Raw genomic sequence first — 18133 nt, 5'->3', positions numbered from 1 at the left:
GCATTAGCATTGATTTCTGGCTAGACTATGTATCTCTGATTAGCAGAATAAAATACTGTCCCTGTCAGGATTTGAAGGGAAGAGACAAGTTCAAAAACCACTTGATTATTTTTGAGGATTTCATTTATCTCTGCTTAGGTTCACTGTTCCTGCTTTTTATAGAACCTTTTTGTTTGTTCTTAATAGGTACTCTTACTTGTGTGCAATCAAAATGAGAGGAGAATCTTAAAACAACAAACAAAACAAACACAAAAGGCATCTGTAATACAACAATCACTTGCTAACACTGTGCGTTCAACTTGTTCATCCTGGAAGTGGGTCTGGTTTCGTTTTCCTATTTCCTGTCTTAAGCCCTATTAAGCAGTTGTAAGCCTCCTTAATTTCTTTCCAGGTTGATGGTCTCCAAGGTTTGAACCTGAAGACGAGTCTGCTGTAGTTCAGGTCTTCTCTCTAGCTGGTCCTTTCGCATTAACTTAAAAGCATTAATGAGGCTAGTGAGTCAAGTGTTGGTTTTCCACTATTAGAATGGTAACAAGTTCTCTGTTAGCTTGCTCATGAGCTCTCATGCTGATCATGATTTTTGCAGCTTGATAGTCATCTCTCATGCTGTAGTACAGCTTTCTGGATCAGGTCTATTTGTGTTACATCCTGAAGTGTTTCACGCTGACTGTAAATATGGTCACTACTTCTTATGACTTGTATCAAGGAAGTGGGAATTAGGAGACCTCGGATCGTGAAGTTATAGTGGCTTCATTGCTAATTATAGTCAGAGAATTTAAATTTTTTCTGATTGACTCAAAATGTATGCATGAATCCATCAAATGCAATGGGATGTCATACATGTTGTAGAGGGCATAATTTAGGCCATCTAGAGTTCTACATTTACTTTACAAGGAGGAAGAACTCAAAATGACAGTTAAGAAACAAAACTTGTAACAGTAAGTCCGAATTCAAGGAAAGCTAGGTAAGCGCAGGGGCCCTTGGTACTTCAGAAGAGAACTGCTTTTAAAAGAAAATGCCAGAATGCCATATAGTGGCTTCACAACATAAACCTACCTTTTTACTGTTGTATGAAATACTTCATACCGAAATATGCAGAAGTGACAAGATAATTCATATGTAGAATGTAAAATTCTAGTACGGTTGGAAAAATACTGCTTATATAAAAGTACTGAAAATTTTTAGAAGTACTGTTTATTTCTTCAACTTTTTGGCCTTGGCCCAGCAAGACTGCTGTTCAGTATCCCAAATCACAGGTTGTTCTTTATAGCTAACTTCTCAGTCTATCGTTCAATAACCATTCATGAAGTCATTAACAAATGTGGGTGAATAGAATAAGATCCCTGAGAAAGCTTCACTTCTAAATTTCAAAGCTGAACAGACAAGCTACCCACGCCTGATAATGCACTTCTCTTTTAACGTGTACTAGATTAGCTGCATGAAAACTGAAAGATTTAAAAATTGCTAATCTGAAAATCTTAGTCTAATGCTTAGTTTAAAAAGTCTAATGCTTACTTGAAAGATTCAGCTCTTAAGTTAGTCTAAGTAATTTATTTTTTTTTCAGAACGGTAGCTGTAAGAAAAAAGCAAGAGAGCCACTTAAATTCAGAAGAGTTTTTTCCCCTAAGGCAAAACAGATTGTTCAGAAATGCCTTTCCTTGTAGGAAGATTAACCAACCTCAGAGCTCTAAATTTCTGTTCTCTGCTTTCCTGATGTAGAGGAGAATCAGTCTGGTTCTTTCCTTTCCTAGGCTGTATGCAGCAAAACTCTTCCGTGCATCATTCTTAAGGAGTGTCAGCTCATTTCACCAAGTGCTATAATGAGTTACACATGTTATCAGTTCAGTCGAGCATGAAGTTAAACTTTAACTGGCTTTACCAATGCTTTGGAAGGCTTAAATTCTCAAAGGTACATAAGCTTCACAGCAGAAGGAGTAGGGAGAGGGAGATCAGGTCATTTCTTTTAAAAGTCAGTGCTTGACAATGGTTACAAAGAAAGGGGTTCGGGGTTGCTTTTGTTTTTATTTAAGAGAACGTCATATCAACAAATGGGGATTTCCAGTGTTGGTTTCACTAGCACACATTGAGTTAAAAATCATTAGATATTTTGGCAGAAGATTGCATTTCAGTATAGCTTCTAAAACAGAGCTTTGAATCACAATTTAAAATTCAATTGAAATTATGTTGTAGCTATATACAAATGCTTATGTAAAACAAGCCTACAAACAAACTTCTTCAAATAAGAGCTAAATTTGTGACTGACTTAGATGCATCAAGGTTTGTATGGTGGCAATTACAATGGTGGCATGAGTAAGGCTAGGAGATGAGGTACAACTGTAACAATGCTGTATTGTAGTAGAATTATGTGTCTGTTGTGACATGCTGCGAAGTGACAACTTCTCAGATATGCTATGTCCAGAATCTTCCACTGTATACAGAGAAACATGCAGCAGAGTAATCTACTTCTAAGGTTGAATGGGTAAAGTCCTAATGGATTCTAAGAATTTTCAGCATCATGACAGTTCACTAAAAATTAATTCTTGCCGTCTGACATGGGTTTGTCTGACATGAGTTTTTTGGCTTTCTATGCCTTCAGACATGTCTTACTCCTATTTTCCTTAATGGGATTCCTGAGTTTTTCTTGTTTGTGTTGTTTTTCTAACTTTTTTTTTTATTATTTATATCATTCTAGTGCAGGGCACTCCTGATCTGCAACTGTTCTGGTCTTGGAAAATATTTTACAAGAATAAAATGTTAAGACATAGTCATTTCCATCAGAAGAATTACTTAATTTGAATTCTTTACAATTTTCAAAAACTAACAAATTAGTAGCTTACAGCTGAGAATTGTAACTGTGAATGAGTAACTCAAATGCAAGGAAGTGCTAAAATTAATTTAGATACTTTACTACAAGAGCATTTTCTAACTTTGTTGCACAGAAGTATTTGCAGATCAGCATTGCTGAATACTAGAGAGATTTTACATATTTTATTCATTGTATCCTCAGTTGCACTTTTGTATCGCTGCAGTAAAATTCTGTGCATCAAACAAGTTACTTTCACGTAGCAAATGTGGTGTACTGTAGTTACTCCTTCAGTTTTTATGGATAAATGCAAACTGAGTGAATCTCTTTTTCCATGCGTGCAAATTATCAAAAGATTCTTAGTAAGAGATGTTCAAAAGAGGAAACAGTTTTATTTGTAGTCTTCAGTAGCATTTCTTACCAGCAAGAGCCAATGCAGTCTTTCTGCCATGCATTGTGCTCTGTGTAAGTATTCCAAAATGCCATGTTAAATTGTTTCCAGGCAGTGATCACAGGTCTCCTTAATACTTTCTTATTAAAAGCAGCCACAACATTTTTAGTTTTGCATGGGAATAAAGTAAATGTTAGATAATCTGTTTAGAATAGTTTAACACTTCACTGTGGTAGCTGTTCTGTGCTCATCTCTTCTAGTTAAACACAGGAATCCTTTCTGGTAACTGCATATTTAAGCGTGATTAGATTAATCTGAGAGTTAATGAAATGCATGTAATTATCTGGTAATCCCTTAAATAGGTTCCCTTAGATGCTCTAACTGTAAATGGCTATAAAAAGAAAATTTAATGTATGTTTTGCAAGAGGTACAGGGTTTTAAAATTTGAAGCCACAGTATACCTATGACCTGAACATCAAAACACATGAAATTCCAGTGCAAACTAAGCACTACTGGCCCTTTTTGGAGGAAACATTGGAATGTGAGAAACATGTAACAGTTACCAGGAGAGTGAGGAGGTGGAGCAGGTGATAATGGCAGCTAGAATTACATATTTTTGAATCTCTAATGCTGACTCTAGATCATTGAAAGTGTTGTATAGTTTAGAAGCGCTGGAAACTTTTAAGAATAATGGAGCCAATACATTTTTGTTTCAAGCTTCTCTTCAAGTACTATAGGAGAGCTGCATATTTTGCTTTTTTTTTTGGTCTTGTGCATCTCTTAAATGTATACAATTAAATTCAAAATCTTAATCAGCTCTAGGGTACTCCTAAAACTCCACTATTTTTAAATAGATGTTTAAAACAAGATTATTCTTAGTAGTAAAATAAAGTATGTTTCAAGTTCTGCCATTTAAACTACTAAAATTTCAGTGTATAATTTTATGTCTAAAAAAAACTCCCTGTAGTCTCAATGGGACAGTACATGCACTTCATGGTTTAAGCTTTGCTACATGGAGACAGCTTCCTCTGCTGCCAGCATGTATTTGCTTCATTTATATCTGTCCTCTGATTGCCTGCGTATTCCCCTTGCCCCAAGAAATCAAAACGTTTGACAGTGTCAGCTGATTGTAAGAGTGGGGAAGAAATAACAAGCATTGCCCAGTAATATGGAAAGTTAAAAGCAACCAAGAAAAAGACCCCAAAACCCTACAGCGAGTCCTTGTCAGACAGCTTGAAATTTTGATTTAGCTAACTTAAGGCTAATGAAACTATGGAAAATGTTCACCAGTTTGCTTTCAGACCAACTCTGCTGCATGTGTTCATAAGTTCCATAAAGATTGCATGCTTTCTGTTTAATACAAACTGTATATTTTTTTTCACACCCATCCTTGCTTTTTATATTTTATTTTTGTTTCCCTTGCCTTGGTTGGATGCCTGTGTGTGTTTAATCCAAATCCCTGTCCAGTCCTGGAGTTTGAACTACGGAAAGCCAAGGAGACCATACAGGCCCTCCGAGCCAACCTGACTCAGGCTGCAGGTGGTGTACATAAACCTTTTCTTAAGTCTCTACTTTGAACAATGTAGAAGTAGCTGAGCTCATCCTGTGTGAAAGAGTAAAATGTAGTTACTTTTTTTCCTCCCCAGAAAATGAAGTTCCTTTGCAGGAACGAAAAAATTACAAATCAAGTCCTGAAATTCAGGTAGGTGGCTGGTGATAACTGAGCTTTGCATGGACTTTAAGACAGATAAGCTTCCGTAGTTGGAAGGAAGATGAACGAAAGATGTAGTGTATTGTTTTCTTTTTTTCCAGGAGCCAATCAGACCTCTTGAGAAAAGAGCTCTAAACTTCCTAGTTAATGAATTTTTATTGAAGAATAGTTACAAACTTACGTCAATAACATTTTCAGATGAAAATCATGATCAGGTAAAGTTTTCTTGTGTTTTTCTTTTACATACCTGCTTTCCATATTCTGATTTTTGTCATAAACTCAAGCAAATTTAAATGATATTTACTGTGCATGTAGTTCATTTCATGCATATGTGTATTCTAAGAGTTAAATATGTTAGTTAGCATTTTCATATATAAAGCATGATTTGAGAAAACAGCACTTTGGGGAGTATTTTCCCAGTATTTGTACGAAGGAGGCAGAATGCTTGCATTCTCTAAAGGAAGCAAAACAAGAGGAACAATACTGAGAGTTATAGGTACTTATACACTTTCCTGGATTCTGACGGCTACCTTTTCAATTAAACTCAAGGGTCTGGATGTAGTAAAATTTTGAACATAAACTTTTCCTTAGATCATACTCAGTTGATTTGTGCACAATATACTCATTATTTGTCGTCTCCTGGGCATATATATGTATATAAGTGTACCTAATCATATTGTGGCATTGAATATAGTCTTGGAGAAGCTCTCGGCGATAAGGCGTTACCTTAGATATTTTCAAACATAGCTGTGCTTTGATGCATTTTTCTTAAGATGATCAGTTTTATGTCTCTGGCTTGCATTTCGTGGGAAAAAAATATTCAAATGTTTGGAAGGTTCTAATTGCATTCTGACTGTGAGTGGGTGAACAAAACACCCAGTGAAATCAACACCCAATATATATTCACAAAACTGGAATATTGCCAGAAGAATTAACTATTGAATTCAATATTAAATATTTAATTTCAACCAGTTCTATCTATAACTAGTCCTCCTACATTTTTGCTACAACTCATATCCTAATCTGTAATGAAAATGGGTTGTTAAATAAAATGTCTGCATCATCCACTTAAGATTTGAGTTTAACAGTGCTAGGTTTCATACAAATACTTGTGAGGATACAGTCCCCCTAAAGAGAAAAGATGAATAATTTATCCTTACTTTTTATGTGTTCTCAACTGAAAATGTTTTATGTTGTGAGACAATTAGCAAAAAAACCTGGGAAAGTTCTTAACCCTAAAAAGTAAAAATAAATATACTGCAGTTAATACAGAATGCACATTTTTTCTAGATTATTCACAAAATTTTTTCAGAAAATAATCTTTCTTAGAATAGGTGTATGTAACCAGACTATGGAAAAATATAGTGAAAAACGTGAACAGTAGGGAAAACATAAAAAAAAAATATTGAAATTTAATGTCATTAGAGAGACCATCACAACTCCTATATAACAGTGCACATGCTTCTTTGCATATAAAAACATGGAATAATCTTGTAATAATGGGCTGGTAACATGTCAATAAAAGGAAGGACATATAGTGATGGTTTGAGCCAGGACACCCTAGTATTGTTTACACCTATATACAATTAATATATTTATGTCCAGATTTCACTGAGAATATGCACCCCATTTACCGGTCATCTACAGCGCTATTTGACTGTCTACTTCTGGAAAATTACAAGCGTAGCTGTGAATGAGATGGGAACAAAACAATTCCCCTGTCAGTAGAAAGCCTGCTACCGGCTGCACTGGCTTCTGCTAGAATTTGATCAACGTTATATCTGATTGTAAAAAGTGTTCACATCCTAGAAGAGAAGTAAATTGTGATGTATGTGGTTTTGGAAGGTCCTCTCTTTAACACATTACCTAGAGCTGCCTTTGGGGTGAAACTGCTTTGGGTCATGAAATGGATCCTTTTTCTACTTTTGTTTCATGCTATCCAATTTATGCTTTCATCTCCTTTACTACGATGCAATCTTGACATGATTATTTTGCTGTTGTGTGACCTGCAGTCAAATAAGAAAGAAAAACAAAAATAAAAGGAGGTATATTGCATGCCTTAGTTTTTCTTGTTCCTTTGAAGGATTTTGAACTTTGGGATGATGTAGGATTGAACATTCCAAAACCTCCTGACCTGTTACAACTCTATCGTGACTTTGGAAATCATCATGTTACTGCAAGAGATGTGGTGGATGTATCAGTTGGCGTAGAAGATGATGAGTTAGAGGCTGCTACTCCTATACTTGGGAGCGTCCCTGTATTTGAAACAACACAGTCAATAGAAGTAAGAGATTGTACAGAAGAAATGTTTCAGCTGTTTGCAGTACTACTTAACTGTATTATACTAAACTCTTTTGTTTCTATCTTGTATTTAGCAATGTTTAATAGTGCAAAAATTAGAAGATCAAATTAGTGTGTTAAACAGTGAGAAATGGTCTTTAATGGAACAAATCCAAAGACTTGAGAGGTATGTACTTATCAATCTGTTCAACTACTGATAAATGTTGGAATAACTTCTCAATGTTTTTTAGCACATATATGAAAACATACAACTTACAAAATTACTAGTAGATCTTCAGAGCAGGGCAGTCTTTCCTTGTTAATGCATGGTATTTGGTTTAGAAAAAGGAAGATAATTCAAACTATTTCCCTTTTATCACCTCCGTTGTATCATTTTTGTAATCACTTTTATTCTTTCAGTGCAACTTATTTACTTCTCTGAAAGCCGAATCCATTCTGATGTTTTTTGTGTAGGTTTTCTCTTCAGTCAACTTTATTCCACTCCTTAGTACCATGGTGTGTACAGCTTGCAAACACTGTTAGAAAGATGTTTGTTATAATAATTTATTTCAACACAGTTTTTCTTTCTACAGAATAAGACTAGTAGAAATGACAGTATCTTTAATAACAAGAAAAAAAGAGACTTTAAAAGTTTGGTCAAAGCATATGATTCTGTAAGCTCTAAGATGTCTTTCTTCTTAAGAGATGCACCAATACAACATAGGGGCAAGTGCCTAATTTTTAAGCGCTATTATTGACTTGCATAGTTACCATTGCAAAGCCAGGTGGGATAGTATATATTAATTCACCACTATAGTATTTTAAGTTTTGCATCCCTGATAGAATTCTGTCTTGTGATAGTTTGTGTCTCCGTGCTCAGATTTCAGCCGGAAGCAGGTAACACTATTGTTACTCACTTATTTCACTGATTCAGAGTGCAACATTTTTCCTACAACTAATTACTGACTAAAGAACTCCATTAAACCAGTGCTCATTTCAATAGCTTGTGTGATATAAGTTATTTCTATAAAAGGAATTTTTGAATGTACTGGAGTCAAAGAGGGAGTTCTTCAGTATGTTGTCCTTATTTCTATGCTTCAGTCTTGTGATTCCAACAACCTTCTCACGAAAGCTACAAAAATACTTCATTCTTTGCTTTTCCTTTTTTTAGTGAAATAGATTTTCTCAAGAATGAAAACTTTGCTGTGTCAACAGTTTATGGTGTAGCTCCCCATCCTTCTTTAAAACAAGTGCCTCTCACAGTCTCAGAGGACAATGGACGGTACTTGGATATCAAGAGCTCTGAGAATGAAAATAAACATGGCAGCACTGAGGAAACAAGCCTTTCTTTACCAACTGAAGTGGACTCAAGGACTTCTGAAGATAATACGCTAAATTCCGTGCCCTGTAAAGAAACAGAGAAACTGACCTCTTGTGCTCCATCAACTAAAGCTCCAGTCCACTTCAATAAACCTAATAGGTTAGTGCTAAGTTTTAAACCGGAATGCTTTAATTAAAAATTCTTGTAAAGTGGATAGATATTTTTCTAGTAGTAAAATTCTGCAGAATTCATAGATATTTGTGTTTTGAATGCAAGTAAAAGACTATACATACCTTTAGGGTACCTTGCTGATATTTTCATATTGTTCCTAATCTTTTTAGGAAAGAGGACATTTGACAAACCAGCATTTTTAGTATTCAGTTTAAGGGTTTCTTTTCACCTCTTACTTCTTTATAAAACCAGTCCGGTTCTTTGAAACAAAAAAAACCAACCCCCACGAAAATCGAAATGGTGAATGGGAAGACAGGGTATTTCCATTCTTTTTCAAATTTTAATTTCATAATGAAATCTTCTCTTCTGCTTGAAGAGCAGTTGGGAATTTTTTTACTTTTTCTATGTAGATGTGTATAACTCTTGGAGTATCTGAGAGTGCTCTATGGTGTGTTGTTTTATTTTAATAAATAGAAAGGGTATCCAATGACTTTTGAATTGGTTTGTGTTTTGTTTTTGTTTTTTTTTAATTTGGGGCAAGTCTTCACTGGGTAACTGATTTTTTTATTTTTTTTTTTTTAAATTAAAATAGGGTATTCGTGCTGTACTATTACACAGAGACTGAGTTTGTGTGTCTGAGTGTTCTTGAGAAAGCCTCTCCAATCTACTCAGTCTTTTTAAGCATTATAGTGAAGAGGGGGAGTAACATGTTCATTAAGTAATACATAAACCACCATGTAGCCATCAGGAGTAACAAAGACCACAAACTTAATGAGGATATGTACAGCTTCTAAAATTTTCATTGTGGACAAAGACACCCAAGTAGCTCACCTTATGATCTTACCATTGGGAGTAGGTAGCCTTTTTGTTCCCTTAGCATTCTTTTGCTGGTGCTAATACAGTAACATGTTTCTAGAATTATCTTCCATCTGAAAATACTAAGTAGAAATCTGTGTGATATTTTGTGCAGATGGAAAGGTGAGGACTTAGAGTTGCTACCCCTGCTAGTAATTAACTTTTCTTGCAAACCCTAAGTATCTTGGATTTTCTCTGGATTATCTGAACTTCTTGCACTGACGCTTAGGGGCAAGGGTGCTTTTTCAGTGATATCTTAACTGTAGAATTGAACAGGAGGAAAGATTTTTTGATTTCTGAATACAGTACCTTAGAGTCTTCCTACAAATTCCTTCTCTTCTAGTTGAATATATTACTGTTTAATAGGAAAGTAAAACTCAGCTTAGATTTTTCTGGAAAATTTGCAGTGGTTCCATTTAAACTTCCAGATTTTTTTTTTAATTTCTTTCATGTCTTAGCTAAATATCTAGACTATATAATAATAAAAACTTATAGCTGTTGTGCACTGATTGCTATAAACTTGTCTACCTACTTTAATCCGTGGCTTGTTGCAAGTTTCTTTTTACTCAGAGTATTTGGGAGTGTTGGAGGCATTAAGTGCATGAATATTAGATTGATGGTTTGGGGATAGTAAGTATGGGTATCAAAATAGGATGAGATCACCAGGTAAGGAAGGAACTATGAGTATCTCCAGTGGGATTTATGACTGTAATCTCTAGAAAAAAACGAATTTGTTTTGCTGCTCACAGCTCTCTTAAATATAACTGCACGTGGATTTATTTAGAAAGTAGTTGAATAAAGCTTTGAATCCCTATTGTCTTAACTCCGGAAGTCCCCTCAAATGCAGTTCACTACAGAAATAAGTAATGCCTGTGTAATATGTAGCTATTTTTGTACTGAGGTTTGAGCTTAACATGTTAGTGAAGGGTCAGAGGAAACCATGTTTGATACAGCGATTTATAGATCCATGTCACTGAATTTTCTTCCTGGATTATGCACTTGGTTTGTAATAAAACAGTAAATTTTTTTCCATTAAGAATTATATTATTTAAGTGTTTTGAGATCTGTGGGAGAAGCAGCACGGTAGAGGTGCTGGATATTTATCTGTTTCAGTCCAGGGGTGGCTATTTGTAGAAGACAATTACTACAATTTATTCAGAATATGTTAAGAGGTATTAAAAAATAAGACTCTATCCTAAAAGGCAAGATTGTTATTACTGTAGCTAGGGAGTAGATTCTTGGCATCAATCTTGCCCAGATGGGAAGAGAGGATGGAAGAGCAAGTGAGGAGCCTGCTTTGTGTGACTGCACTCAGAGCAGCTGTGCGTGCATGCCCAGAAATGAGGACATGGCCATCATTGGAAAAATGCCTCATCTAACAGATTGCAGTAGAAAGCACTAGCAGCAGTTTAAATAGACTGCACCACATGTATTTATTCAACTCATTTTAGGTGTTTGGTAGTTTGCACCAAATACAAGGTGTTTTCTTTATACAGCAGTCACTCCTGACTTTTTCAGTGAGTTAACTCTTTTGGCCCAGTGTTACATGGGATAGAATAGTAGTACTTGGTCTTTGTATTCATCATACTTTCTTATATTTGAACATTTTCGCTATTGGCATCTGTTGGCCCTTGAAAAGACCTTCCACTGACTTGTGTGCAAGAGGCCTGGGTCTGTCATCGGTTCTGTCCAGCATAGCCATCAGGGACTTACTAGGCTTCATCAAGGAGTGCTTTCTTGATTCTAAATATAGCCAGCAATTGTAATGGGATTCATGCTGCCTAGAGCTTGCTGTTAATTAACCCATGGGGAAATTCAGTGACATATTGTCATACTTAGTTTTCACTCTCTGCAAAATGGGGATAGAACTTTGCCCTTATGCAGGATTTTAATTAAGGCTTTAAGTGGGAAGGATCTGATGTTCTGTGGAACAAACGCCGAGGTGAAGGACAGCCTGGGCAAAGGGCTGGCCAAGGTCTTGGCACTCTCTTAATGTTAAACTGCTGCTTTGCAACACTTGCCCATGTTCTCCCAGTGTAAATAAACCTTAAAGCCTGAGTAGAGCCTGTATATCTGTCATTCAAGAATACTTTTACACAATAAGGACTAACATACTGTTAAACAGAGGTCCTTTACAACTCATTACCGTCTGAGTCATTTAGTAACTTTTTTTAAAGTGAAACCCTTGCACAAAACCAAGCTGATTGGAATTAAAAGACCCTTCCTTCATTAAAATTTAAAATGTGTCTTAAAACCCCATACTGTCAAGAAAGAAACTTGTTTTTAAGTAATAAACATAAATTCTTCTTTATCATATTTTGTAAATAGTTAGAAGAGGAAAACTACTCTGGTAGATTTATCCATATACTCCTGGATTAGTTTAAACAATTATAAGTAGGATCTTAGATTCTTAATGTGCTATTTTTGGTTAGAAAAGGGTGAATGATCATGTGTTTACTATAAATAGTGTGATGTCTCAATCTATTAGATAAAAATGTATATGTCCATATACATAGTTGCATATGCGTAGGATTTTGGGTGCTCAGGTGCACAAAATAGCATTTTTAAGGGTTAAAAGGTGATGCGACTCTCCACAATAAGAAATATGAATTGCCTCTTCCCTTAACTCATATAGTGTCATTAGAGGATTCAAACAGTAGGTGATGATATAGGGTGAGATGCTTTCTGTGCACGTTTTGGAAGACAAAAGTTCTTTTTCTTCTTTAAGCATAGCGGATGAGGCAGTGTTAGATTAGCATCTAAATACAGGCCTCAGAAAAGGCAAAGGGAGTTGTCATTGGGAAAATAGGATGATGCTGATGCTCCTGCTTGCCTTTTTCAGATGTAACGGTTGGTCCACTAATTGTTTTCTGAGAACGTTTCTGCCAAATTATCCTCCTCAGCCAGGGTTGTTTTGAGACTCTTACTGGGGTTTTATGTGTATGCTTAAGGCTTTGAGTAGCTCGGCTGTGTTGGCTGGTGCCCTGTATGGCCATGAGGCAGTACTTCTATAGATACACATCTACATTAGGGATTAGGCAGCAATTTAAAGTTAGTTTTGAGGTTCTATCTATACATTTGAATCCAACGTTTAGATCCCAAAGTGGCAGTTGAGCAATCTCTATTTAATCCTGAAGCTTGTAAGTGACTGACTACTCAAATGTTTTTATGCAATGTGCAGAATCGGAGCATTAAGCAAAAATACTGTGCTTTCGACACCTTCCCCCCCGCCCTGTTTGCATAATTGTATGTTTCCTCTTGTATTGCTAAAGCTTCCTTTTCTTCATGCTTTCGTCCTATTTTTATCTGTGCAGCAGTTTGAAAGATGTTACATTTTTCGGAACTAAAAGTAACTTCTTAATTAGGACACCTAGGTTTTTTTCTTGCTACAAACTAAACAACCTAAAAGTCAAAGAGAATTTTAAACAAAAACTTCTGCAGTATGCTTCACTTAAAACATGCTTTCTGAATGTCATTTTTACCTAGCTGGTTAAACCAGAGTGAAAGGACTTGTTTAGTCACCTTTCTGATCTATGCTTTTTCCCCCCTTCCTTTTTGACAATATTTTAGGAAATTGTCGCCAGCTTTCCATCAAGCACTACTGTCTTTCTGTCGGATGTCAGCAGACAGCCGTTTGGGATCAGAGGTATATTTCCCAGTCGACGTAAACTAGAAGATTCTTTATTCTGCATGGCAGCAATAGTTAAGCAATAATTGCTTTGAAATAAGTCTTAATAACATATATGGAGAGAGAAATTTATGTGCATGAAATTTAAGAAATAATGATATGCTTTCAGATTTTAGCTTAAATATGAAACCTAGTGATAGATATGTAATTACTGGGAAGTTTTGAGTCTCTACAAGGGGGTTCATGCTTTTGAAGTTACTGCCAGATCAAAAACTTAATGTGTGTGAGTAAATTAAATGTTTTCTGGTAAGTAATCAGCCTGCTACGATTCATACTATTCCTTTGAAAGGATATTTTTCTGTTCCTGTGCTTTATTTAAAAAAATCAAACAAAAAACTTGGTTTTCTAGGTGTCTCGGATTGCAGACAGTGAAAAAAGTGTTATGTTAATGTTGGGACGCTGCCTGCCTCATATTGTTCCTAATGTGCTGCTTGCAAAGCGAGAGGTGAGGAACCCTGAAATTTTACTTTTTATTTTTACCAGGATATTTTCTTGTTCATTTTGAAGATGTTGTATCTAATTTCATGAAAATCTGTTACTTGCAATCATGTTCTTACTTTTGTGCATGCATCTCTGCTCCTAGAAAATGGTTTTACACCTCTGTCAGGTGAGTTCAGTAAACCTGCATGGTATCCTAATATTTCTTCCTTTGCTTAAGGCACCCATTAGCATTCAGCAAGACTAACTGTTACTGTAGGTCCATCTGTTTGTGGTAGCACAAATGTTTTTGTTGGAGAAGACCATGGTTAACATGTGTTATAAAGAGCAGAGGATATAAGTTCAAACATTAAATTTGGGTTATTTTATCTATCAGTTTTAATAAGGATTAATGCTCAGGTTCTTTTGCAGCACTATGTACTTCAACAAATAATTTATTTTAACTTATTTTCTAGAAGCTCCGTGTATCAGCCAAGATAAGTTTCATCAAAACCACCTGTTCATAAGAAAATTGGCAGTCTTGCTTCTATGTTTTCCTTAAATTTAAAATGAAGCTAAATAAAATCATAAAACTGCAATCTTTATTTTGAATATCGATGAAGATGGTGTTTTGCATAATTTTTCATACTATATAGTGTAGAAAAAGACTGAAGATGGAAAAAAATTACTGTTTTTGTATTGCTTTGTTGTAAATATTGCACGTTATCAAATGTGTAAAAAAATAGATTAAAAAAAAAAATCAGTGGCCTTATAGTTGACTCTGAAATAAAGCATTTGAAGTAGCAAAGCTTATTGAATAAAGTTTTAGTCCTTGTTGAGGGGACCTACAGTATGGTAGACTTAGTAGTGCGTTTTGCATAAATGCATTTTAAGTCTTTGAAAAATCCTCAAGAAATTTGTACTGATCCTATAATCTAAAATCTTATAACATACGAGTAATTGTCAGCAGGTGACATGGTGAGTTTCAGATGTGCCATGTTTGGAAAGTCTCAAACTTTATCAAAGGGGCTTTTGTTTCTGAGGGTGTGGGTGTGTTAACTGGGTGCTCTCGAAATGGTTCTGTTAATGGTCCTCCAGAATAACTCTGTGAATGTTCCTGGATCAGTGCTTAATTTCTGATTTCTTATTTATTCCTTTCCTTCCTCTGCTTGGCAGGATGTGGTATTTTGGCTTCTTTTCACAGCTTGTAGCATAATCTCTGTAATGCATTTAATATATTTGTGACCTTTTAGGCTGTTTCCTACTTATTTTGTTTTACAGTCAAAGTTACATTTGATTACATGTATTTTTGTATTCAACAAATCATCTGTTTAAATTTGATTGAAAAAGTCACAAGTGAGGATTCTGTAACTGGATTGCATGGGATGCTTAATGTTCCAAGAATTGAAATTTGCTTTAAAAATAGCTTTAGAAGGAAAATTTGGGTAGACCATCTGTTAGTATTTATTAATATCAGTGCTAAGATTAAGTACTAGGCTGTCTTTAACTTAAGATTAAGTACTAGTCATGTCTTTAAGGCATGACTTTGGGTCTTGTTCAAAAATGACCTTATAATGAGAGAGTCTTAGCACAATTTTACAGAGAAGTGGTGTAAAAATATACCAAAAGATCACTAATTTGAGAAAGATACATAACAAGTTTGGGTTATAATGCAAAGTGACCACTATTCTGTTCTGAAGAGATACACTGGTAGTATTTAAGAGCTTACGCTGTCCGTGTACTAGGCATGAGAATTGAACATAATTTTGTGAAGACTCCCTAAAGTACCTACCTTTGGTTTTTAAGCATACGTGATGTTGAAATTGGTTGTAAAATCTTAAGCTGAAAACGTTGTGCTCTACATTTTCATTTTGGAGAAACTGGGTTTGTGGAGGTTGAATCGCTCAGTAGGTATTGTCCTTTACCAGAGATCAGAAGCCATTTCACCAATGCTTTTAATCCTCTTAAGGTCAGTAGCAGCCTGCCTGACTTGGTAATAACTGGTCCAGTAAATACCACGGTTGGCATCTGAGTGACCAGTTTCCAGAAGGAAAAAGACAGTATTGAGTAGGGTGGCTGAGGAGATCATTTTAGTTCTCTCTAAAAGAGCAGTTCAACCAGGTGAAATCAATAATGCATAATATAGGATAATTGCTCAAAAGCAATTTGTAGTCATTAAAATTCCATATATCAACATATAAATTTAATTTGGTTTTTATCCCAAGTGTCTAGTTTATCCTAACAGCTTGAAAACATGTATGTCAATGTTTAGATACGTGAACGCACTCACAAACAAAGGAGATACTGCAAGCCAAATAGCAATTGGAATGAACAGTAACAAAATGCTAAAAATGTATTCTTAAAAAAACCCAACTGGGTATGCAGTCAGTGATAATGCTTCTTGCAGATGGGCAGCTTGAGTTCATAAAATTTCATCTGTTTTGGAATCTGCTTCCTCAATTGTGTTTTTACCACATAAAACTAAAACACATTTAAGATTTAAAAAAAAAAAATAAAATAAAATCAGCCACCTTCTATTTGTTAAGAGGTATACCATCAAAAGATTCCTGTGGCTAAACTTTAATTGGAGAAAAGCAATGGTTTAAAACTTTTGCGATAACTAATCAGTGTGATACTGATTTCTCAACTTTTATAAGATGTAAAAATTCTTTTCATCTCTAGTCTGAAAGATGATGATGCCAGGTAACAGGACTAACCTTGTTTGTATGTACAACTTCTACACTCTGCAGTTTGTAGTATTTAAGCAGAGTTTGGGCCAGAGTAAACTTTTTGGCTTAATATCAGGATCTTGTTACTCTTGTTCTTAATCAAGATACACTTCATTATTTATACCTTTCATCTCACCTATTATTCCAGGGTTAGGTTCTGTAACTTTCAGTTGTGTTATGCAAGCTTAGCAAAATCATGGTAGTAATGTTTTACTGAATGTGCACTGCTAAATTTGTATACTGAGAAACTGTTATTTATGCAGAGTTCAATATGTTAAGACTAGCGTTTTGCTTTTATTCTTTGTAAAGTTGAAGCAAAGATAATGCTGAATCTGCAAACTCTGAATGAGTGCCATTCTTGACTCTGCTAGAAGAAAGTAATGCTGTAGATTTAAAGTTGTTCACGCTAACGTGTAATAACTACACATAGACATCACCGAGGCACTTTCATTCCCTGGCATTTTTTGTAAGTAGCCGTCTATTAAAACACAGTAGAGCTGAACATCTTTTTACATATTTTCATTTCAGTTGTACACCTTAAAAGCCATAAAATACTGACTTTGTTAAAAAACGTAAAAGAATGCTGTGTCAGAGCTTGGCAGTATATTTAAGTGGCTGTGTCCAGTGGCTGTGTCAAGCAGATGTCATTCTGGTTGAATATGGGTAAAGGTATATGTTTGAGTTTGTCAGCCATTAGTATCTTCTAAATGACTGTTTCTATTTCACAGAATAGGGGAAAATAGAAAAATTTAAATGAGCAATTAAAATACTTTGTTACTCTGTAAAACTTAGATTGCAGTAGGCCTCTCTAAATTGCATTTCTGAAAAACAATAATAATGTTGACCACAACCTGTTTGCTGGTTCTGTTCTGGTTTATGTGGGGTGTTGGTTTTGGTTTGGGGGACTTTTTTGTTTGTGGGTGGGGTTGCCCCAACACACACACACACGAGAGAGACATTACCATTTTTTAATTTAAGTCCTTTAGGTCTGTTCTCTGAATATGAGGGGCTAGTGTAGTTTTCTTAGAAGTTTTCTTAGACGTTTCCTTAGAATGAAATAGCTCAATCCTTTTCATCTCTAGTCCAAAAGCTGATGTCTTTCAACACCATGTCTTTAAACATAATTCATGGATACAAGGAGTTGAATTAATGTTTATGAATAAAATTGCCGGTTGTTAGTAGCTTTATCACAGTACTTTTATATGCAGGTTTCCAAATAAACAGTAGATATAAACAAAGAAGTACAAAGTCTTTTCACACCCACATCTGCCTTGTTTCTTATGTAAAAGCATTCCTTTGGGATCTATGAGAGGCTTCATTTGGATTCTGGAATAATAGTCTCATCCTGTGAAATGTAATTAGAGTTGTAACTTTAATATTAATAAGATTAGTAGCACAAAGTTCTGAGTCATGTATTAATCCTATGATTAAATTTTTTTTTAATTTTAAAACTAAACGGATGAATTCTGAACTTGGAATACATTCTTGCGCAAGAGACTCTGTATTAGTAATTTGTTAGTACCTGCAGCTATTTCAGTTGCTGCAGGTAAGATTATTTTATTTACTGGTTGTCAGAGGCTAAGTTACAGAAGAATTTTAACATAGCATTGGTTCACAATATAAGCATTGACTATTAGAGAAGATTTAAAGGGACACATTTACAAAATCAATCATAAAGTCATTCTGGTTTATATATTATGTTGTCACCTGTTTGCCACATTATTACATTAATATTTGAAATAATAAGGATGATGACTATCCTAAGCT

The 18133-nt window shown here is 35.1% G+C and overlaps 1 protein-coding gene and 1 long non-coding RNA gene across 5 annotated transcripts in view; both read left to right on the top strand.

Annotated features, from left to right (window-relative positions):
- Positions 1 to 4714: 4714 nt before the first annotated feature.
- On the top strand, positions 4715 to 5072 carry LOC118451979. The gene is made up of 3 exons (XR_004841603.1): positions 4715 to 4733; positions 4841 to 4896; positions 4984 to 5072. It is a non-coding gene; the product is annotated as an uncharacterized LOC118451979 (long non-coding RNA).
- A 2031-nt stretch (positions 5073 to 7103) lies between these two features.
- The window catches only part of RELCH (RAB11 binding and LisH domain, coiled-coil and HEAT repeat containing), a 56538-nt gene continuing 45508 nt past the window's right edge, over positions 7104 to 18133 (top strand). For 3 of the 4 annotated variants that reach the window (XM_035891312.1, XM_035891313.1, XM_035891314.1), the window contains exons 1-5: positions 7104 to 7189; positions 7281 to 7372; positions 8357 to 8665; positions 13103 to 13178; positions 13570 to 13665. In XM_035891312.1, coding sequence (XP_035747205.1) covers positions 7347 to 7372; positions 8357 to 8665; positions 13103 to 13178; positions 13570 to 13665 — 507 coding nt within the window. In that variant the 5' untranslated portion in view covers positions 7104 to 7189; positions 7281 to 7346. Of the gene's footprint in view, positions 7190 to 7280; positions 7373 to 8356; positions 8666 to 13102; positions 13179 to 13569; positions 13666 to 18133 lie in introns of those variants that run through there. The other variant, XM_035891315.1, reaches the window with a different exon arrangement.

This window comes from Egretta garzetta, unplaced genomic scaffold (assembly GCF_000687185.1).
Source record: "Egretta garzetta isolate BGI_Z169 unplaced genomic scaffold, ASM68718v1 scaffold463, whole genome shotgun sequence".
Classification (NCBI taxonomy): domain Eukaryota; kingdom Metazoa; phylum Chordata; class Aves; order Pelecaniformes; family Ardeidae; genus Egretta; species Egretta garzetta.
Note: the sequence above shows the minus strand (reverse complement) of the source record. Positions and strands in the feature narration are given on the sequence as shown.